Here is a 23,380-nt window from a genome sequence, read left to right on the forward strand (position 1 = left end):
TAAATCTATGTGTTCAATAAGCTTAATTTGGATTCTCAGCTTCAATGCTCACTAGCTGTGTTTCAGCGTATGACTTCACCTTCCTGCACCTTTGTTTTCTTAGGAGGCAGTAAAGCATAGATTTTAAATGGGTGGGCCCTGATATCAGACTGTCTGGGTGAGAATTGCTGCACTGCCATTTCCTTGACTCTTCTTTTTCTTCCTGAATGCTTCTTCAAAGCCCTGGGACTTTTCTGAAGCCACAGCCTATAGGCAAGTGCAGCCTGGAAATGCAGGAGAGTTAACATCCCAGGGAGCACTTTCAAACACTGAGGGATGTGGGCAGATCAATAAATGCCTTTACTAACATACTTAATTTCTCATTCATTCAGTTTCCCCATCTCTACAGTGGGGATAACAGCAATATCTGCCTGGTAGGATTGAAGTCAGGATGAGAAAGAAACCATCTAGCCATGAGACGGAATTAGAACAGCTTCTTGCAGACAGCAAGCAGCCTCTGGGTTTGGGTTTTTTTGAAAGCAAGGCTAACACAAGAGCTGAATGCAAGGAGCTGATTCCAGGGGTCAGGAGTGACAAAGTGGGGAGAATGAGACAGGAAAGGAGGAAAAGCCAATAAAAGGATGTGTTCATGTTTTGCTGGTAACGCAGTAGGAGCTCAGTTTCATCAGGGTCTCTGAGCAGTGTTCATAATGGTTCCAGTGATTGTCCATCAAGGAGCAGGAGCAGGAGTGTTGACCTATCAATCCCCAGCCCTCATTGACTAAGAGTTGCCCAGAACAGTGGTAACTTTGCACATTTCCAGGTTACACTTGCCTGGAGACTGAGCAGGCTCCTAGGACTTCAGAGAAACAAGCCCTGAGTGTTAACATCTCAGGCAGTGGGCTGGGGGAAAGGGGAGAGGCGCTGGCATGGGTCCTATTATCACCATCCCCTCACCCATACCTGGGGACAGGGTCCTTGAGGAAAGATAAAGGGGAAGCCCTGGGAGGTACATGCATGAGGAGGGCAGAGGGCCATTATCAATAAGAACCAGAACAATCCTTCAATCTATGATTGAAGTTAGACACTGACCAAAGGAAAGCAACACAGGACATGCAAATCACCCACTACAGAGATCAATGAACGTTACTATTCTCACTTAGTCTGTAAAAGGGGGCTGTAGATAATCCCACCTCATAGGAACTGAGTTAGTTGTCTGTGGAAGAGGTTAATGAACTGTATACTTCCGGGTATAGTTACTGGTTATTGAATGTTGAGGTATAAAACTACTCCACACTCACAGAAATTTGAGTGTTGGGGATAATTTTTAACTTTTATTTAAGGTTCAGGGGTACATGTGCAGGTTCGTTATACAGGCAAACTCATGTCATGGGAGTTTGATGTATACATTATTTTGTCACTCAGGTACTAACCAAACTACACGATAGGTGTTTTTTCTGATCCTCTCCCTCCCACCCACCACCCTCCAGGAGGCTTCAGTGTGTGTTGTTCTGCTCTTTGTGTCCATGTGTTCTCACTGTTTAGCTCCCACTTATAAGTAAGAACACACAGTATTTGGTTTTTTGTTCCTGGGTTAATTTGCTTAGGATATGGCTTCCAGCTCCATCCATGATGCTGCAAGGAATGTGATCTTGTTATTTTTTGTGGCTGCATAGTATTCCATGGTGCATATGTACCACATTTTCTTGATCCAGTCTACTGTTGATGGGCATTTAAACTGATTCCATGTCTTTGCTATTGTGGATAGTGCTGCAATGAACATATGCATCTATGTGTCTTTATGATAGAATGACTTAATATTCCTTTGGGTATATATCCAGTAATGGGATTGCTGAGTCAATTGGTAATTGTTTTTAGTTTTTGAGGAATGGCCACACTACTTTCCACAGTGGCTGAACTGACACTCCCAACAGTAGTGTATAAGCATTCCCTTTTCTTTTGAGATAAGGTCTGGCTCTATTACCCAAGCTGGAGTGCAGTGATGTGATCTTGGCTCACTGCAACCTCTGCCTCCCGGGCTCAAAGTGGTCTTCCCACCTCAGTCCCCTCAATAGATGGGACTACAGGTGCACACCACAATGCCTGGCTAATTTTTTGTATTTTTCTGTCGAGATGGGGTTTCATCATGTTGCCCCGGCTGGTCTTAAACTACTGAGTTCAAGCAATCTGCCTGCCTGGACCGTCCAAAGGGCTAGGATTACAGGTGTGAGCCATAGCACCCAGCCAGCATTCCCTTCTCACCAGCATTTGTTATTTTTTGACTTTTTAATAATAGCCATTCTTACTGGTGTGAGATGGTATCTCCGTGTGTGTGTATGTGTTTTGAAGGCTGAGTTTTTATAAGTCAAATTTCTAATTGCACTGAGGGGAGCAAAACATAGTACCTGGCATCTTTTGAGCTTATACTTAAGATTGGAAGAGTCAAATAGGAGACAAGTAAATTAACCAAACATAGAAGAATGAACTATGATTAATGCTGTAAGGAAAAGGGATGGGGTAGGGACGAATGGCATAGGGTGGTCAGCAAAAGCCTCTGTGAAGAGGGGACATGTAAGTTGGGACATGAAGAATAGGAAGGATCAGCCACACGCAGAATATTTTAGGCAGAGGGGAGAGTGCATCCAAGGACCTAATGAGGGGAGACTGCTGGGTGCCTTCAAAGAACTGCTAAGAAAAAAGCTACTAGGGCTAGACATGCAAGGGGCAGGGCAGGAGTTGAGGCTGCAGAGTTTGAAAGAGCCAGGTTATGAGGGCCCTTGGAGGACATGGGAAACAGATTCTATTCTAAGAGAAATGGGAAGCCACTGGGAAAATAAACAGGAAAATGACATGACTTAATTTTCTCTTCAAAGAAATCCCTCTATGAGATTCTTGGCTTTCATATTGTACTATCATTAGACAAGATGTCACCTTTGCAGGAAGCTGGGTGAAGGGTTCATGGGACTCTGCACTATTTTTGCAACTTCTTATAAAGGATGATGCTGAAAATGGATTAATGAATTCATCAGTTCATTCAACAGCTATTTATGGAGCACCTACCATGTGCTAAGCTTTGTTCTAGATGTTAGGGGAAAAAATCAGATGAATTCAAATAGCAATACATGTTAAAGAGAAAATAAACCAGGAAGGCATGAAGGAGAGCAGTAAGGTTGGAGGAAGATGGGTACAGGAGGAGATGCCAGAAGCCCTGGAATGAGGATATGGCAGCCTGGGTTAGGATGGGGGCCGCATTAGTGCTCAGCAACGGCTCAGGCTGGTTCTTGGGTCTTAAATATTGATTTGGGCAAATCTTAAACACTGGCCAAAGAATAACAAATCTTCACTTTATAGAAAGCTCTTTGTACTGTTCAAAGTTCATAACATCTAACATTTCATTTGCTCTCTTATCAGCCCTGTGAAAAGGTAAGTGCCATTGTCCCCATCTGAAAAAAAAAAAAAGTGTCCTAAACTGAGTTTTCCTAGAATCCAGTTCTCTCTGAGAAAAGAATTCAAGTACAAGTAGGAGGGTGGGGAAGTGAACCAAGGAAGAAAAGGAAAAAAATATATCTTGCGTTATGGAGAAAATTATTGCTATGGGCAATGGGGCCTCAATCCCATGAGAGAATATGAAACCCAGGGCAGAACACCGCTCAGCCCAACCAGGGTCAAAAGGAGCTGTGATATTTACCTGCTCGCTCTGTCAGTCACTGAATGAGGGCTGCTCTGGGAGAGTCATAACTCCCCAGCACTTTCTGATCACCCTGTCCAAGGGCTAGAACAGATAGAGAAGGCATCAGAAGCGGTGCGAGTGCTGGCAGTTGGGGGTTATTAGGTTAGTACGCGTGCAATTGTGGGTCCCGAGAGGATATGGGTGGGCTACCTATAGGGTATGCCACACTGAGGTTTGGCAGTGTTAAATAGCTCACCGAAAATCTATTTTAATCCTAAAAGGTTTTTTTTTAACCGTTAACTCCTCAGTCTACTTAGCATATAAATATGACTTTAATCCCAATATTTCATATGATTTTATCTAGACATCTAAAGATAACAATTTTTGATAGCAACTATAAACCAATAGCTAACATTTATTGAGTGCTTACAATGTATCAGCCACTGAGTTAAGCATTTTGCATTTAACCACAACACTATGCAACAGATACTAGTATTACTCTATATAACAGTTTAGAAAACCAAAGTATAGAAATTAGATAATGACAAAATCCTCATGAACACCTTCACTAGTATGAATAGTTCTTAGGGCCGGGCACGGTGGCTCACTCCTGAAGATATCGAGACCATGGTGAAACCCTGTCTCTACTAAAAAATACAAAAATTAGCTGAGTGTGGTGGTGTGCGCTTGTAGTCCCAGCTACTCGGGAGGCTGAGGCAGAATTGCTTGAACCTGGGAGGCGGAGGTTGCAATGAACCGAGATCGCGCCACTGCACTCCAGCATGGCGCCTGGTGACACAGCAAGACTGTGTCTCAAAAAAAAAAAAAAAGAATAGTTCTTAGTTACTACCAGGTATTGAGCATCTACGCTGCACAAAGAACTATGCTATACAATTTATATCCATTTTCCTGTTTAATGTTCACAGCAAATGAAAGATAAATATATTGTTGTACCAAGTGAACAAATAGGAAAACTATTTGTTTCATTAAGATTCATAAAGATTAGATAACTTGCTTAAGATTGCTGAGCTGGATGTGGGCAGAGTCCACCAATGCTGAAATCTAGGTCTCTGCATCCAAAACTCCTTGCTCTAAACTACCTTGCTACACCACAAAAGTGCTACCACGCTACCTATTATATTTTAAGCCAATGAGCTTTTTCTGTCCACCTAGGGTGCAATTGGCACAAACCCAGACCATCAAGTACTTCATTTAACCTTCAGTAGTGACGCTGAGTCCCTGATAGTTGGAAGCCCAGCATCATTTGCCAACATGAATAAAGTCAGACCCAATTCACTGAATAAGTTAATGAAATCATTAAGATGCTTAAGATCCAGTTAAACTAAGAATGATTTCTTAACATGCTTGACTTAGAGGCTGAGGCTTTGCTGGACTTTAGGACTTAGCTGAATACTCTTCAGGACCTGTTGTCAGCAAGCACTTCCAAGAATGGCCTGGCTCTTCCCCTCCCAACTGGTAACTAACCTCTGTGAATAATACGCCCTGGATATAAAAAGGCCAAGATGAGAATAGAGTGACCTTTAGCTATTTTCCTGAAAGTCCTGTTGTTTGTGCAGAAAATATTATGTCTAGTTGAGTATTTCCTTTAAACAAGCAGGTACCACTATGTGTGTCTTGGTTTATTGAATAAAACTCTTGAAGGTGGTTATAATAAGTCTAATAGATTTCCTAGTGGCTGAGAAAGAGTTCGCCTTTAAGCCTCTGCTATTTTATTCATATATTGATTGCCTGGCCACTTGTAGCTTAAGAGGGTCTAATTGGCTTGTGCTGTGAACAAGACTCACTGGCTTATATCAGTGTAAAGTCATCTCCTCACTTACTACAAACAATGTCATGTAACATGTTACCTGCTGTCATGCCAATTTGGTGAACACAAGAAATGCAAAATACAAACTGAATGTTTTTTCTTATTTCAAACGTTTTCCCTTTTTTCCTGTGAAGTGACGTTTCTCCCATATATTTTCTCTTCTGATCTCTTCAGAGAGTTAAGTCTCTTCTGATTGATCTCCACTATCATATTCCTTCTAGAATTTGATAGATTCCATAGCTGACACATTGCTCTGAGCATTACTGCCCTTTTTATAAGTCCTTTCTTAAGAAAGGACTTGCTCTCTTGAAGCTCCTAGACATTCTATTAAAATTTCACAGTTAGTAATGATACATGATTCCACAGGACTTAGCAGCATGGTGCCACATGCATTTCCTAGAAACTGCATTTGTCAGCACAGACAATTGCCTCAGATGAGAGCTGAGGTCAGTCTTTGTCTTGGGAGCAAGAGCTAGATTGCATCTTTTCTATCAGAAGATGTTGTCATTAGCTTTACAACGTAAGGTGATCACTTAAATTCGTAGCCACCAGGTATCCTGGTTTAATCTTTGGCATTGAATCAGACGGACCTGGAATCAAATTTTGGAACGAGGCTGTGTGATCTTGGGAAAGAGCCTCAACATCTCTGGGGCTAAGATTTTTTATACATATAATGGACTGAAATCAAGGGGTTGGTAGGGATTTGTTCCCATCTGGAGGTCCTTTTCCCTATCATTTCCAACTTTTACAAGCTACCTAAAATCCTTAGCTCATAGTTCTCATTCTCCATCTTCAAAGCCAGCAATAGCAGGCTGAGTTCATCTCACAGGGCATCACTCTGGCCTCTTCATCTGCCTCCCTCTTCCACTTTTAAGGACAATTTGTGACTACATTGGGTTCACGTAGATAACCCAGGATAATTTGCCTATTTTCAGGTTGGCTAATTAGCAACCTCAACTCCATCTGTGACCATAATCCTCTTTGTAACATAACATAACCACAGTTTTGGAGGTTAGAATGTGAACATCTTTGGGGAGGCTATTAATTTGCCTACCACATTATCCCACCAGTAAAGGATAATAATTAATAAAATCCTATAATTATAATACTTTTATACAAATATATAATATAAAAACTAATGTAAGTAAATTTCTTAGCAGATTTGCCTAAAGTGCTCAGTAGCTGATAATGTTATTTAAACTGATAGTTGTTCTAATCAATCATATTTACTTTTGTTAAAAAGTAACCCAGTCCAACATGTGGCAGCTGGTAGCTTTCCAATGATCAAATATTGAGATAACTTTGACAATGCTCCCAATCAGGGGCCGATGTTTATCCAATTCCCTCCAGAGAGCTCTAGTAAATGAAAATTACTGTGTATAGATGGGATCCTCAAGGTGACATACGTTTATTCAGTGTAGCACACGGCTGGAGAAACAGCAGATCAACGGGATACAATTCTCACCTCAGCGTTTCTATAGTCCAATGGGAGAGATTAAGTATAGACCTGAAATTACATTATGTATTCATTTGTTTAGTTATCCTTTCTGTCTCTCCCACTCAAATATAAATTCCATCAAGGGCTGGGACCTGCCTGCATTGTGTCTGCCTGTATCCCCCAGCACTTGGAACAGTGCCTGAAATAGACTAGGTACTCAAACATTTGTTGAATGAATACAGTATGATACATTATACAAGCTATTATTAGAGGTTGTTCATAAAATATGCAAACTATTATAACATAGAGTATGTAACATTGACTAGCCAGAAAGAAAAAACAGTCTGAACTTTCATTTGGAAAGTTTCCAGCATGTTTATAAATAGCGCTCACTGTGTGCCCACACAGAAAGGGCTTGCTATACTATAGGGCGTGTAAACCTTGCCCCCCATTGGTTCATTTCCAGTTTACTCTTTCTTGTTGCCCTGTTTGCAAACTGCAGCATCTCCAGGTCATAACACAGGCATCACCTGAAGTCCACACCTATGCATATCATGTTAAGGATTATCCATTGTACCCACCCTTCCCCTCTGCACCCCTGCTGCCCCAGTAAGTAAGAAATATGTTAATTTGATAGTGATACCCTATGGAGGGTATAAAATAGAGTGATGAAATCAAGAATGCCTGGCCAAAGTGCTAGGGTCACCTCTTAAGAGGAGAGGCACTCAATAATTTTAATAGCCCGGGTGCAGTGGCTCACACCTGAATTCCAGCACTTTGGGAGGTTGAGGCAGGTGGATCACAAGGTCAGGAGTTCAAGACCAGCCTGGCCAACATGGTGAAACCCCATCTCTACTAAAAATATAAAAATTAGCTGGGCATGGTGGCTCGTGCCTGGAGTCCTAGCTACTTGGGAGGCTGAGGCAGAAGAAATCGCTTGAACCCGGGAGGCAGAGGTTGCAGTGAGCCAAGATCACATCACTGCACTCCAGCCTGGGCAACAAAGAAAGACTCTGACTGAAAAAAAATTATTAAACAATTACATAATAATAAATACATTTTGAATGTGCCCCACTACACATCAGGAACTACATTCAAAGTTTTGCAAAACAAATGTTATGTTTACCACATGGGACCCACTCTTTCTATTCTATTCTATTCTGTTCCATTCCATTTCTTTTCTTTTTTTTTTTTTTGAGACAGAGTCTTACTGACTCTCTCACCTAGGCTGGAGTGCAGCGGTGCAATCTCAGCTCACTGCAACCTTCACCTCCTGGATTCAAGGGATTTCCCTGCCTCAGCCTCCCAAATAGCTAGGATTACAGGCATGTGCCACGATTACTGGCTAATTTTTGTACTTTTAGTAGAGATCAGGTTTCACCATGTTGGCCAGGCTGGTCTCAAACTGCTGACTTCAAGTGATCGGCCCGCCTGAGCCTCCCCAAGTGCTGGAACTACAGGCATGAGCCACTGTGCCCGGCCGCATCACGTTATATTTCATTTGGTTTGTATGCTGATCTTCACTCTCCCAATTGATTCACATGCATGAAGGGGTACTAGTCACTTGACCCATTAGGGATACCAGCTCTCCATGACACATACAAAGTTTTGACACCAGATCAGGAGTACAGTTTAGTAGACAAAGGCAAAGCTTAGACATTAGAAGAAAATTCTTATCCTGGTTCTACCAGTCTTCCCGGCCATCACTTCCTTTCCTCCAAAATTCACTGCAGGATCCAACAGAGTCTTCATTTGTTGGGAAAGAAAGAATAAATGGGAAGTGTGTTTCATTGCAGTAACCTCAAAAGGGATTTCTGGGTTCCAAAAGAGAGGAAGGCAGGCTAGGTTTATTCTAGCAAAGGTTCATGAACTCACTCAAAATCCCTTTCTTCCAATTTGGAGTTGTTTGTGGGGAACAGAGAATCCCAAAAGCCTCTTTCATGGAAAAGGGAAGAAGAAGCTGTCAACTAAGCCACTGAAGCCAGGCAAATAAGCACTCCCTGCAGATAAGAGAAATGGCAGCCCTCCTCCAATCAAGGACTTCCTGCAGACAGGCCTCATTAGCGCTTCTGCGTCACAGCCAGCCTGAGACAAATGAGGGGAGCTCAGTGGGTGCTCTCTTGTGGGGCCTCACCCTCCTTCACAAGACAGTCATTGTTTTGGCAACTTGGAGACCTTCCTTTACTTTCTCCTCATTTTCTGAAGAAAGTAATACAGTCTGAGACCTCCCTCTTCTGACTCTCCCAGACTGCACCCAGATTTGTTTTCCATTTCTTATAGCTCTTTCTGGAGATGGTCCATGAAGATATAAGTACATATATAATTTGTGAATTCTCAACTGGGGATAACATCAATCCCAAAGGGTAAAAAATAGTGCAAATGAAAGAGGGCAGAAAAATCTTACTCTTTCTGTATAATGCAGTACATAAACACATACCTTGTATATCTGTGATACTAACAGTTTGTGGGGAGGCCATAGGGAAAAAATATCTTGAAAGCTTCCTTAGAGGAGGTATTAATAAAAAATTGGTTGAGAAACACTGATATAATCCCACTTTTTAATATGTGTAAGTGGTAGCTCACTGCCTTGGGTATATACATTGTTCCAGGAAGCAGTAAGACAGGATGGTGAGAACTTAGGTTGGACTTCAAACCCGGTTTTGAATCCTCGCTCCACCACTTCTAAATTATGGGAAGTTGACCAAGTTCCTTAATGTATTTTAGTTTTCTCAACTATTAAACAGGTATAATAATTGAAGCTACTTTCTGGAGAAACTGTGAATATAAAATTAATACCTAGAAAGCTCTTAGAATAGGACCTAGCACTGGTAAACACTCTATAGGTATTTTCAACATCATGATTTTCCACTAAGTTGTAGCTCTTAGAGATGTTCCTTTTGATGACTGCATAGTATTCCCTTGTATAGATTATACCATAATTTATTTACACCAAAAATCAGCAGATTATGGCCCCAAAGCCAAATCCAGTCAACTACCTGTTTTTGTAAATGAAGTTTTCTTGGAACACAGCAATGACCATTTGTTTGCATATTATCAATGGCTGTTTTTGCCTTACAATGACAGACTATGTGGCTTGCAAAGCCTAAATAAGCTACTGTCTGGCCAATCATGGAAAGTTTGCTGGCCCTTGGTTCAGTGAATCCTCTGTTAAAGAGCACCTAGACTGTCAGATCAATCTTCTGCTACAGCAAATATCACAGCAGCGAATATTCTAGAACACACATCTTTGCACACATTAATAAATAATATTCTAAAGACAAATTCTTAGGACTGGCTTTCCTGGGTCAAATTTAAAATAGATGCATTCTTAACTGTGACAGATATTGCTAATTTTCTGTTATAAAGTGAATTATATTACCCCAAATCCATATATTAAAGCCCCAACCCTCAATATGACTGTATTTTGTAGATAGGGCCTCAAGGAGGTAATTAAGATAAAATGAAGATATAAAAATGGGTCCCCAATCTAAAAGGACTGGTCCCTACAAGAAGAGAAAGAGACCCCAGAGATCTTTCTCTCTACCCTGAGCACAGAGGAAAGGCCAGATGAGGACACAGCATGAACGCAGCTGTCCACAAGCCAGTAAGAGACGTCATCAGGAACCAAGTTTGTTGGCACCTTGATCGTGGACTTTCATCTTCCAAAACTGTGAGAAAATAAATTTCTATTGTTTAAGCAACCCAGCCTGTGGTATTTTGTTACAGCAGCCCAAGCAGACTAATACAGCTTCTTTAGAGGTTATACCAGTTACTCCCCCTACCAGCAATGCACAGGCATACCCTTTACCCACTTCCTTTGCTGAATTATTATCTAAGTTTTTTGTATATTTTTGCCAGTCTGATAGGTGAAAAAAATATGATAGCCTTATTGTTTAAATGCATTTGTCTTATGAGATTGGGCATGATTTTGTATTTTAGTAAATTCCTTTATTTAAAAATAAACAAATCCAACAGTGGCTGGTAGATAATATGCCTTGCAAAAAATTGTGTGAGCTATATAACATTATCTCTGTTTTACAGATGAGGAAACTGAGGCATAGAGAAGGTAAGTAAACCTGGCCAAAATGAGAGGCATGGTAGTCCTGTGGTTAAGAAGACTGAACTTGGAGTCAGACTACCTGGGTTTACATCACAACTCCACCCCAGGTATTAGCTGTGTGATCTTGGGAAAGTATTTAACCTCTCTATGCCTCAGTTTCCTTTTTTGTTTAATGAGAATAACAATAGTACTCATCCTATAGTGTGATTTGGGAAAGTAGAGGACAGCTTTGATGATATCAGTTTTAAGTGGCGAACCCACTTTTTTCTGATCGACAGTAGCAGCTCTTAAACATTGCTGTTTCCCCTAGTGGCAATGTATGATGGTTAGACATTTTCTATTCCCTGGATGAATGCTACGCCTTTCCTCATTCTTAGAGGCTTTTAGGAAGTATGCCAACTCTATCCATTGTTGCAATGTACATACGGTATACAGAACAATGGCCCCCAAGCCTGAGGATGTCTCCACTTGCTTAGTCATAGCTGTTCACAAATTTTGGAACATCAAACCATTCAGGGTAAGGACTGCCAAGCAAACATGAAAACTATGGATCCTTCAACTGCTTCAGATTAATCCCATCTGAAATAACACAGACACTACAGAATTAGATTTTAGAAAGATGCATACAAAATAGTTTTTTAAAAAATGTTTTGTGTCTACACATAAATATATTGCCTGAGTTCACTTTCTGAATGCAGCTGGCTCTCACGGAACAGCATCTCATCCAATTAAATAATCAATCAACTCATGTTTGTTGAGCATCTACATGCTTAATACTACATACGTATTACCCCAAATATAGCAGTGCATAAAGTGGACATGTTCTACATCCATACAGAATTTTAAATCTAATGCAGTGCTGTTCAACAGAAATCTATGCAATGATAAAAATATTCAATACTTCCACTGTCCAGTATGGGAGCCACTAGCCACAAGTGGCTATTAAGTACTTGAAATGTGGTCAGTATGACTAAGGAGGTGGATTTTTTATTTTAGTTAATTTAAGTTGAAATTTAATTGCCACATATAGCTAGTGGCTACCATATTGAGCAGCATAGCTCTAACAGGTGAACCTAAATTGTGGGCAGATTTTCAAGAGTTGAGAAAGAATGTCACTGAGTACACAGTAGGTATTCACTTAACACTATGGGAAGTAAATTGCTGTGCACTAGTGCCCCTGGAAGTGTTACCTGGTACCCCAGTGTCTTGGTTTACTGACTTCAGCAAGGCCATAACTAGCTCTATACTGCCCAGCTGAGAAAGCACAGAATGGTAATCAAAGCCACCCCTTTATCGATAGGGCAGAGGTTGCCAATCATGAGTCTCACCCAGCTCACAGACATGTTTCATCTGGCCCAGTGTTTTTAAATTATTTTGAATCAAGGGTCAACATTCAAAATTCAAGTGATTTTACATTTCTGACTTTCTTAGAAGACTCAAAAGTCCCAACGTATTTCTCCCTGGCAGTAGTTGGCTGAAGTTGAGGTTTCTGGTCTTGTCAGAGGGCGCCTATACTCTCCAGGCTGATGAAGGTGCCACCATTCCCTATAGTCTTCCCTCCAGGCACCTTCATTCATTCACCCCATGCATGTTTGGCCCCAGATGCCACATGAGCTTGTCATCACTGCTGTAAGGCTTTGGTGCATCTCCAGCCACTTCCCCGGACGTTCCCAGATGCAGGTGCATGTGCACACACATATGCCAATCACACCTTGCACTTCTGCACCTCTGTCTCTTTGCAAATGCTGTTCCTTTTACCTGGAATGCCTGTTTCTGTCTGGTTAAAGGGCTCTCCTCTGCAAAGCCACCTGGACCTCCCCAGGCAGAGCAAACTGCTTGTCCTTGTGTATGTACTTAGAACATTATCAACTCTTCTGTCATCATTTATTTTTCTCACTACTGGACTCCAGACAAGTTTTTCATTTGGAAGGAGCAGTGTTTTATTCACCTTAGTATCCCTGAATCCTAGCACAGGGTCTGGTGAATGAATTCTGAATGAATGAATGAATTCTGACATCTGTGTCTCCAGCCCAGGCCTTCTATATGGTTTGGGAGAAACCATCACGAAGTTTTATTCGGCTGCCTCCTGGGTGTTTCCACGAAGGCCCTGCAGCCTTTCTGTCTGTACTTTCCTGCTGTCTTCCTCCTCTTTGCCTTTTCCTCTCTCAGCAAGCTTGTTACCCCTTCTGTTTCCTCAACTTGCAGAAGTCACAGAGAACAACAGTTCCACAGTTAGTTACCTAAGCCAACAACTTAGAGGTCAGTTTAGTTTCTTCTTCTCCCATACCCTACCTGTCCCCTTACTCTACCTTAATCTCCTGCCATCTCTGGTACAATGCTTTATTTCTGATGCTCATCACAGATCAACTATTTTAGCAGTCTACAACCTAAGTCCCCACCTGTTCTCGTACCACCCTGATCTATCCTTCACTGTAATACATTCTCCACTTTCTAAACACATGTACAATGCTTCTACAATTTTCCATTGTCCTCAGGATAAATGCAAGTCTTCCAAGCATGACAGAGAAAGTCACCCCTCAGTTTCTCCGTTACTCTGCTACAGCCCCAGAGGCCTCATTTCCATGCCTCAAAACTTTGCACAAGTCATTCCCTCTGCCTAGAATGCTCTTCCTCCAGCACTTCACATGGCTGACTCTTCAGTGGTTCAGGACTTAGCTCAAATGTCATCAGAAAGGCTTTCGTTGATACCTCAACCTAAAGCGGCTCCCTGTCTAAACATGTCAGCCCATGCTACTTCATCCACCATGTGTCAGATTCCATCATCAAAGTCAGTAATGTTCATGTTTGTTTATATGTCTGTCTCCTCACTAAAATGGAAACACCAGGAAGGTGGGGACCTATATGTAGCCCCAAGGACTTGGCGCAGTGCCTGGCACACAATTGGCACTTAACCTGTATTGGTTTAAATGCCAAATGATGACTGACTCGGGAAGAAAGGAAGCAAAGGGAAGGGAAGGGAGGGGAAGGGAGGGGAGGGGAGGGGAGGGGAGAAGGGAAGGGGAGAAGGGAAGGGAGGAAGGGAAGAGAGGGAGGGAAGGAGATAAAAAGCAAAGATTTATTCTAACTCATGCACCTATGAAGAAATGGTTTCAAAGTGTGTTCCAGCACATTCCTCCCTAAAGTAACATTTGTTCTAAATTAGGCATTTGAAAAGAAATCACAGTGTATGTAAAGAGATGGGAATTCCTGCTGATCAACAGTGTCAATGATAGGTAGAGGTAGCTGAGGTATCAATTAATCCTTATTTGGGTGTTATTTTTAGATACCCTGTGCTCTCAGAAACCTACAAAGGGCTTAGAAACTTAAAATTGATAGTGGAATTTGAATGGGTAGATGCATCATGTAAAAATTTATTATCATGGGAGAGATCCAAGATGGCTGATCACTAGCAGCTCGGGCTCGTAGTTCCCAGTGAAAGTGCAGAGAACGAGAGGATGCCACACTTTCAGATGAATATTTGTTGCTCACAGACCAGGAGATTCCCAGTGGAGGAGCCCCACGGGTCGCCAGGGCGACTCTTGTGGCTGGCGCGGCAGTTTTGCTGGTGCCTTAGCGCGGCAGTTCTCGGTGCAGTCTGGAGATTCCCGGGCAGAAAAGCACCATCAATCTTAACACCGCTGTTTTGGCCAGCACAGTGGATTGCTCAGATTTCGGTGCTGGGAATCAACAAGTTGGACGTCCGCTCAGAGACCTAGTTAGAAAGTCAGTAATTACAAAGATGACAGAGGGATAAATATATAATGAAGGGAAGAAACCAGCGTAAAAAGGCAGAGAATACTCAAAATCAGAATGCCTCTCCCTCTACAGGGGATTGCAATTCCTCATCAGTAACGGAACAAGGCTTAATAGATTACGAGTGTGTTCCAATAACAGAAGCAGGCTTCAAAACGTGGGTGATAAGAAACTTCTGTGAATTAAAAGAACTTGTTCTAACCCAATGCAAAGAAACTAAGAACCTTGAAAAAAGGTTTGACGAAATGTTAACGAGAATGGACAATTTAGAGAGGAATATAAGTGAATTGATGGAGCTGAAAAACTCAACACGAGAACTTCGCTAAGCAAGCACAAGTTTAAACAGTCGAATTGATCAAGCAGAAGAAAGGATATCAGAAGTCGAGAACCAGCTCAGTGAAATGAAATGAGAAAACAAGATTGGAGAAAAAAGGATAAAAAGGAATGAGCAAAGTCTCCAGGAAATATGGGACTATGTGAAAAGACCTAATTTACGTTTGATAGGTGTACCTGAATGTGACGAAGAGAATGAATCCAAGTTGGAAAATACTCTTCAGGATATCATTCAGGAAAACTTTCCCAACCTGGCAAGGCAGAGTAATATTCAACTCCAGGTAATACAGAGAACACCACAAAGATATTCTTCAAGAAGACCAACCCCAAGGCACATAATCGCCAGATTTATTAGGGTTGAAATGAAGGAGAAAATACTAAGGGCAGCCAGAGAGAAAGGTCAGGTCACCCATAAAAAAAAACCTATCAAACTTACAGCAGATCTCTCAGCAGAAACCCTACAAGCCAGAAAAGAGTGGGGACCAATATTTAACATCCTTAAAGAAAAGAAATTTCAACCCAGAATTTCATATCCAGCCAAACTAAGCTTTATAACCGAAGGAAAAATTAAATCTTTTGCGAACAAACAAGTACTTAGAGACTTCACCACCACCAGGCCTGTTTTACAAGAGCTTCTGAAAGAAGCACTATATATATATAAAGGAACAACCAATATCGGCCTTTCCAAAAATATATCAAAAAGCAAAGAGCATTAACACAATGAAAAATTTACACTAACTAATGGGCAAAACAGCCAGCTAGCATCAAATGCCAGTATTAAACTTATATATATTCTAATTGGATAAAAAGCCAAAACCCATTGGTATGCTGCATCCAGACCAAAACAAAAAGACTCAAAACAAAGAGAAGGAGGAAGATTTATCAACCAACCAGAGAGTAAAAACAAACAAATAAACAAAAAGCAGGAGATGCAATTCTCACCTCTGATAAAGTAGACTTTAAAGCAACAAAGAGCAAAAGAGGCAAAGAAGGACATTACATAATGGCAAAAGGATCAATGTAACAAGAAGAGCTAACGATTTTATAGATCAATGAGACAGAAAATTAACAAGGACATCCAGGACTTGAACTCAGACCCGGAACAAGTAAACTTAATAAACATTTATAGAACTCTCCACTTCAAATACACAAAACATACATTACCACCTCACACCTATTCCAAAAGTGACTACATAATTGGAAGTAAATCACTCCTTAGTAATTGCATAGCATTTCATAGGTTTAAATGAAATATTGGTTGGCTGCTTGTTTGTTATTTTCTTCCCTTATTCCTTCCTGTCTACATCAAGTATAATTATTGGTATAAAAGAGGTTTTCAATACCCATTACTAAACTGCATTCTAGCCTGGGCAAGAAAGCAATACTCCCATTCTCTCTCTCTCTCTCTTTCTCTTCCTTTTTCTTCCTCTTCATTCTTTTTCTTTCTTTCTTTCTAAAAAAAAAGACACCAAGAAGAAGCAAAGAAAAAAAAAATTTATTATCATGATACGTGCTGAGGAGTTCAAGGAAACTTGCTGATGACTGCTTTCCTATGTCAGATCTCAGGAGAACATATTTTTGTTAAGGAAATTAGAATCCCCCAAATAGATTCTTGAGTGTATTAATATCTCTGTTGGGCTCAAGATAGGCTATTTTTGTTTTCAATTAGTTTATCTCTCTTTGTATCTGTCCAATTTCAAACATGCCACAAGGAAGACATATTGCCAGCTGTTTTCAGTTTTAAAAGGACAATTTCATCAACACAATATCTATTTTTTAAACCCCATATGAACATTATGGCAGAAATGAGTTCCAAAATAGAGCAAAACAAAAGCTCTAAAAAATTAAATCTTGCTGGTATTCTGGGAATCCAGATATCTTCAGGTTAAATCACTTTCTCTTCAACATAGTAGCACCAATAAAAATTTATAGCATATTGTATTTTACTTTTTCAGTACAGATTAGTGTCAAACTCTGACACCAGCACAGAAAAAGCTTCTACTGGGTTTAAAAAGTCATGAGCTAGGGACATAAACCAAGAAAAATAAAGGTCTGAGTGAAGGCAGGGCACTCCAGTTCCCCAGGGGAAGGTAGGAGTAGATACAGACGTGCAACAGAGCAGCGAGGAAAGGACTAACTGTTGGGTCAGAAGAGAGGGCAGTCAGCACCTCCACCAGGACAACAGTGAGAGCTCAAAAGACCTCCAGATATGGAGCCAAGCAGTGCTGCAACTTCTTCCACTCTCAGAGGCACAGAAATGGCTCATCAGAAATCAGGCAGTGGGGCCATGACCTTTGGAATATGCTCAGTAGAGAGAGGAAGGGAAACCATCACTCCATCATGCCTCCATTGGATACCTGGTTTTAGAGTTACAAATGCATGACTTCACTTATTCTGTGCCTTATCTGCTGAAGAAATTAAAACAATCTTGATTCCGTATGAAAACCACACATGGAATTTTCTTGCCAAAAAGAAAAAGGGAAATTCGGGCTTTATAACTAATTTAGGCTATCATGATTATAACTGGAAGAACAGAGCTGGGCAGATGAGGTACAGGAAAAGGATGGAAATGTTTCACTATCTACCTCTTCGTGTAGATAAAGCATGTAGATGTGTTTTCTATTTTTCAAAAATTATAAGTTTTGAGTGTATACAGTTAAACCTTTCAGATTACTCCCTACATGAGCTACCAGTTCAGGAAAATGTAAGTGAGCATTTCTTTGTCAGGGTGAACAATTCCTTCCGTTTTTCAGTCAAACCTCTTTAAGCTGAGCTGAGCATTCTTGCTTAAACTCCACACTCTGGGCATTAAAATCCTAAATTAAGATCCCATGTTGTTCCAAAGAGATTCCAGACCCTCTTAGTGAGTGGTGGATTACCAACAGGAGCAAAGCCTAAAATCTTGTTTAATTGTCTGTCTTAATTGACAGGATAATAAGCATTGATTCTACAAATATAGGTGTGTTGGCTGTGTCACTGCAATTACATGGCATGTTTTATTCATGAGAGAGGCCCCAGATTGCTTTGGTTATCATCAGAACCAGTTTCTCCCTCTCAAATGAGCATCAGAAAGGTCTGCATAATGACAGTCAACAACAGAAAATTAAAGGTTCTTGCTTTTTTTCCCATAATGTTGCAAGATAATTAAAGCTCAGACCAATAAAATGTTGAACATCTTTATTCAGAAATTTGATTTCCAGTACATCAGACAGGCATTTAAATGCTTTGGGCCAGCTCCTGGCAACTTTACTGGGTGGGCCAACGATAAAAACATAGTCTTTCCAAGTTATTGTTTTGCCAATGCCCAACCAAAGACAAGGAATGGGCCTGGCAAGTGGACCCTCTGCTTTGTGCCTGCTGGCTCCGGGTAGCACACCCACAAGAGCTGTTTTATTGAAAAGAGACAAACCAATAAAAAACAATATTATGTAAAATATGTAACATGAGAGGGTCTACTTCTGATATGTACTATTTCCATAAAGCCTGACTCTCCTCATCCTTATGGGTAACCTGGCTGTCAACACAGAAGTGCTTTCTTTTCATTTCAATCTTTATTTTGGATTCAGGGGGTGCATGTGCATGTTCACTACATGAGTATATTGCCTGATGCTGTGATCCCATCACCCAGGCAGTGAGCACAATACCCAATAGGTAGTTTTTTAACCCATGCCCTCCTCCTTCTTTCCCCACTTTGAGTAGTCCCTAGTATCTACTGTTCCCATCTTTATGTCCATGAGTACCCAATGCTTAGCTCCCACTTATAAAAGAGAACATAGCACAGGATTTTAATAGCAAAGCCCCATTATAAAGACAAGACCATCCAGTCAGATCATTATGAGACAGCAAGAGCATTGGATGTGCAGAAAGGGGTCGGCGGAATGTGGATATAAAACTTATTAGAGGGAGAGAGGATAGATAGATAGATAGACAGACAGACAGACAGACAGATAGATAGACATAAGGACCTGACTATGGAGTATGTGAAGACAGCTGGGACAGTGAAAGAAATGCAAAGGAGTTCCATAAATATGGGTACTGTTATTGGCAAAGAAACAGGATAGGTCTGCTTCAGTTATGTGATCAGGTCAGAAAACATGCTCTTGAGCAAGTTACTTAACCTCTCTGAGCCTGTTCATGAACATATGGCAAGTACTGAAATAAGAAAATATTTACAAAAATTATATAGGGACTTTTTTTTCCAGGAAGATGGAGCAAACATATTTTCTCTATTCCTCCTGCAAAGTACATCAAAAGCTCCTGGATATTATATATAAAACAAACCTAAGTCTACAAGGTGGAAAAAAGGAGACAGACTGCTAGGGATCTCAGGACGCAAATAACTTCACAGCAGTGAGTTCCCTGGGGTTTCTTTTTTCCTCATATAACCGCTGGGTGGGTGCTGGGGAAGCCAGCCACCAGAAACACCAATGGGCACAGACAAAAAAAGGCTTAACAAAAGTTTGCTCTCTCTAATCAAAGGAACAGGAGGTGGGCGGCCTACAAGATAGAAAACCTAGAAGATAAGTACTCTACCACAGCTAAACACCTTTACAAACAGCTGTGCTTCACCCCCACCACACCAGCAAAGATCAACTGATGAGCCTAGACTTTCAACCTCTACAAACTGTGAAGAAAGCCCCCAACCATCACATCAGAGTGCTGCCAAAGAAAGCTAAGAAGGAGGCCATGACGTTTATCCTCCAACCATAGCCCCAAGTCTTCCCACACACCATGGTGTCTGATGATACCATGACATGAGAGTAGGCCTAGTGGAGAGATGGGACCTTCTCCCCAACCTAGCAGTAATGAGGCAACCCCACCAGTGATAGCAATGGGGGCCCCTTGGGGAGCAGTAACAAGGCACTCCTATGCCTCTCAGCCAGGAAAACATCAATGGAGGAATAGGAGGTAGCCAAGACTCTTACTCGCAAGCAGAAGTAACAAGAAGGCCCCACTATGACATCTACCTGTACCTGGCAATAAAGAAGTGGTACCTTGTCCATTTCCTTGCTGAGAAAGTACAGAGGAGCCTTACTAAAATAGAAGGTTTAAATAAGATTAGAAGTCTCATAATAACCAAAATATCCAGGTTTCAATTTTTAAAAATCACGCACCATATCAAGAACCAGAAAGATTTCAAACTGAATGAAAAGACATCAAGAGATACCAACACCAAGATGATGAAGATGTGAGAATTATCTGACACAGATTTTAGAGAATCCATAGTAAAAAAGTTTGCATACTTAAAATAACTTTTAAAAATAGAGAATCTCAGTAAAGAAACAGAAGCTATAAAGAAGCAGCAAATGGAAATCTTAGAAATGAAAAATACAATCACTGAAAATTTTCCCCAACAGCAGAATTCACAGAGCAGAAGAAAGAATCAGCAAACTTTAAAACAACATAAATGATGCAATCTAAACAATAGGGAGAAAATAAACTTTAAAAAATTAACAGAGCCTTGAGTTCCTATGAGACTATACCAAAAGATCTAATATTCATGTTATCAAAGCCCTGGAAGGAGAGGGGAAAAGAAGGTGAAGGACTGAGAAGTGCAAGAAGAAATAATGACTGGAGACTTGCCCATATTTGGAAAAAGATATAATTCTATAGATTCAAGAAGCTGAGTGAACTCCAAACTGGGAGAGACATCCACACTGAAACATATTATACTCACATGTTAAAAACTAAAGACCATTTTTAAAAATTGGAAGCAGTGTGAGAGGAACAGCATATTACCCATAGGGCAAAAACAGTTAGAATGTCACTGGATTTCTCATCAGAAACCACGGAGTCCAGGAGGAAATGGAACCTTTTTCAAGTACTGAAAGAAAACGATTATTATACCCCAATCTTATATCCAGTGATGATAACCTTCAGGAATGAAGTGGAAATGCAGACATTACTGGAGAAAGGAAAACTAAAAGAATTTGTTACCAGCTGACATGGTTGGCTCTGTGTCCCCATCCAAATCTCATCTCAAATTGTAATCCCCACGTGTCAAGGAGAGGCCCGGTGGGAGGTGACTGGACCATGGGGACAGTTTCCCCATGCTGTTTTCATGACAGTGAGTGAGTTCTCACAAGATTTGATGGTTTTATAAGTGGCAGTTTTACCTGCTTTCTTCTCTCTCCCCTGAAGCCTTGTGAAGAACGTGCCTGCTTCCACTTCTGCCATGATTGTGTAAGTTTCCTAAGGCCTCCCCACCCAAGCAGAACTGAGTCAATTAAACCTTTGTTTATGAATTACCCAGTCTCATGTAGTATCTTTGTAACAGTATGAAAACAGACTCATACACAGACAGACCCACCCTAACAGAATAATTAAAGGAAATTATCTAAACTATGAAAGAAGGAATTGTGAATATCAGGACAAAAAAAGAACACAATAAGGAAAACCATGGCTAATTACAATAGACTTTCCTTCCCTTCCTATACAATTTTAATTCACTTCCTATGAAACTCCCCCTAAGTTTTTTTTTTTTTTTCAACTTTTAAGTTCAGGGGTACAAGTGCAGGTTTGTTACATACGTAAACTTGTGTCATGGGGGTTTGTTGTACAGATTATTTAATCATCCTAGGTGATTAATTAAATAGGTAATAGGTACTAGGCTTAATACTAGGTATTCTCATCATTTAGCTCATCATTTAACTCCCACTTATAAATGAGAACATGCAGTATTTGGTTTTCTGTTCCTGAGTTAGTTTGCTAAGGGTAATGGCTACCAGCTCCATTTATGTTCCTACAAAGAACATAATCTCATTCATTTTTATGGCTTCATAGTATTCCATGGTGTATACGTATTATATTTTCTTTATCTAGTATCTTTGACAAACCTGACAAAAGCAATCAATGGAGAAAAGAATCCCTACTCAATAAATAGTACTGGGATAACTGGCTAACCATATGCAGAAGATTGAAACTGAACCCCATTTTTACACATATACAAAAAGTAATTCCAGATGGATTAAAGACATAAATGTAAAACTCAAAACTGTAAAAATCCTGAAAGACAATCTAAGCAATGTCATTCAAGACACAGTCATGAGCAAAGATTTCATAATGAAGGGTTTTTTATTTAAATAGATACAGACAAGATTATTCTAAATGTATATGGAAAGACAAAAGAATTGGCATAGCTAAAACAACTTTGAAACCAAAGAAATGAAGTGAGAGGAATTGGTCTTTCCAGTTACAAAACTTACACAACACAGTTATAAAAACTATGCAGTAAACTGGAGGGACAGATATGAAGATCAACAGAACAGAATTAAGAAACTCAAAACAGACCCACACAAAAAGGTTAAACTAATTTTTAAAAAATATCCAAAAATAATTGAACGGAGAAAGGGTAGCCTTTACAACAAATAGTCCTAGAGCTATTGGACATGCATTAAAAAAATTTTCTAACTAAGTCTCACATCTTTTAACAAAAATCAAAATGAATAACAGATTTGAATGTAAAATGTAAAAACTGTAAAACTTCTAGAACATAGATTGGAGAAATCTTCAAGATTTAGAGCTACACAAATTCTTAGACTTGACACCAGAGGATGGTCCATAAAAGGAAAATCGGATCTCAACAAAATTTAAAATTTTTGCTTTGTGAAAGAGTCCCATAAGAGGATGCAAAGACAGGCTATACAGTGAGACAAATAGTTACAAATCACATATCTGGCAAAGAAGGAACTACAACATAAAAAGAACTTTGAAAACTCAACAGTAAAAAAATTTTTTAAATTCTATTAGAAAATGAGCAAAATGTGAAATAATCATATCACTGAAAAAATCTACAAATGGCAAATAAACACACAAAAGATGTTCAGTATTTTTAGTAATTAGAGAAATGCATATTAAAACCAAAGTAAAATATCACTGCATAGCTATCAGAATAATTAAAATAGAAAATAATAATCACACCAAATGCAGGCAAAGATTCTGGGAAATGGAATCACTCATATATTGCTAGTGGTGATGTAAAGTGGCACAACCAATCTGGAAAAGCTGATGGTAGTTTCTTACAAAGCTACGTGTAAACTACCATACAGCCAATAATTGCACTTCTGAGCATTTGTCTCAGAGAAATGAAAACCAAACTTCACACAAAATCCTTACATTAATATTTGTAGCACTTTATTCATAATAACTTAAAACTGGTAACAACTTAAGAGGTTCTTCAATGGGTTAGTCAAATAGTGGTGCATACATGCTATGGAACTCTACCCAGCAACAACAAATAACAATGTGCAACAACCTAGATGAATCTCCAGATAATTCTGTGAATAAAAAAAAAAATCCAACCCCAAAAGTTACGTATTG

At 40.1% G+C, this 23,380-nt stretch overlaps 1 protein-coding gene and 1 long non-coding RNA gene across 2 annotated transcripts in view; one reads left to right on the forward strand and one right to left on the reverse strand.

Annotated features, from left to right (window-relative positions):
* The window catches only part of LOC135270842 (uncharacterized), a 184,209-nt gene that overhangs the window by 101,041 nt on the left and 59,788 nt on the right, over positions 1-23,380 (reverse strand). The window lies entirely within an intron of this gene.
* Positions 431-23,380, forward strand: part of SNTN (sentan, cilia apical structure protein) — a 42,295-nt gene continuing 19,345 nt past the window's right edge. The window contains 2 exon segments of the mRNA XM_064367324.1: positions 431-500; positions 803-988. Coding sequence (XP_064223394.1) covers positions 431-500; positions 803-988 — 256 coding nt within the window.

This window comes from Aotus nancymaae, unplaced genomic scaffold, assembly GCF_030222135.1.
Source record: "Aotus nancymaae isolate 86718 unplaced genomic scaffold, 86718_ANA_hifiasm-v0.15.2.pri h1tg000067l, whole genome shotgun sequence".
NCBI lineage: Eukaryota > Metazoa > Chordata > Mammalia > Primates > Aotidae > Aotus > Aotus nancymaae.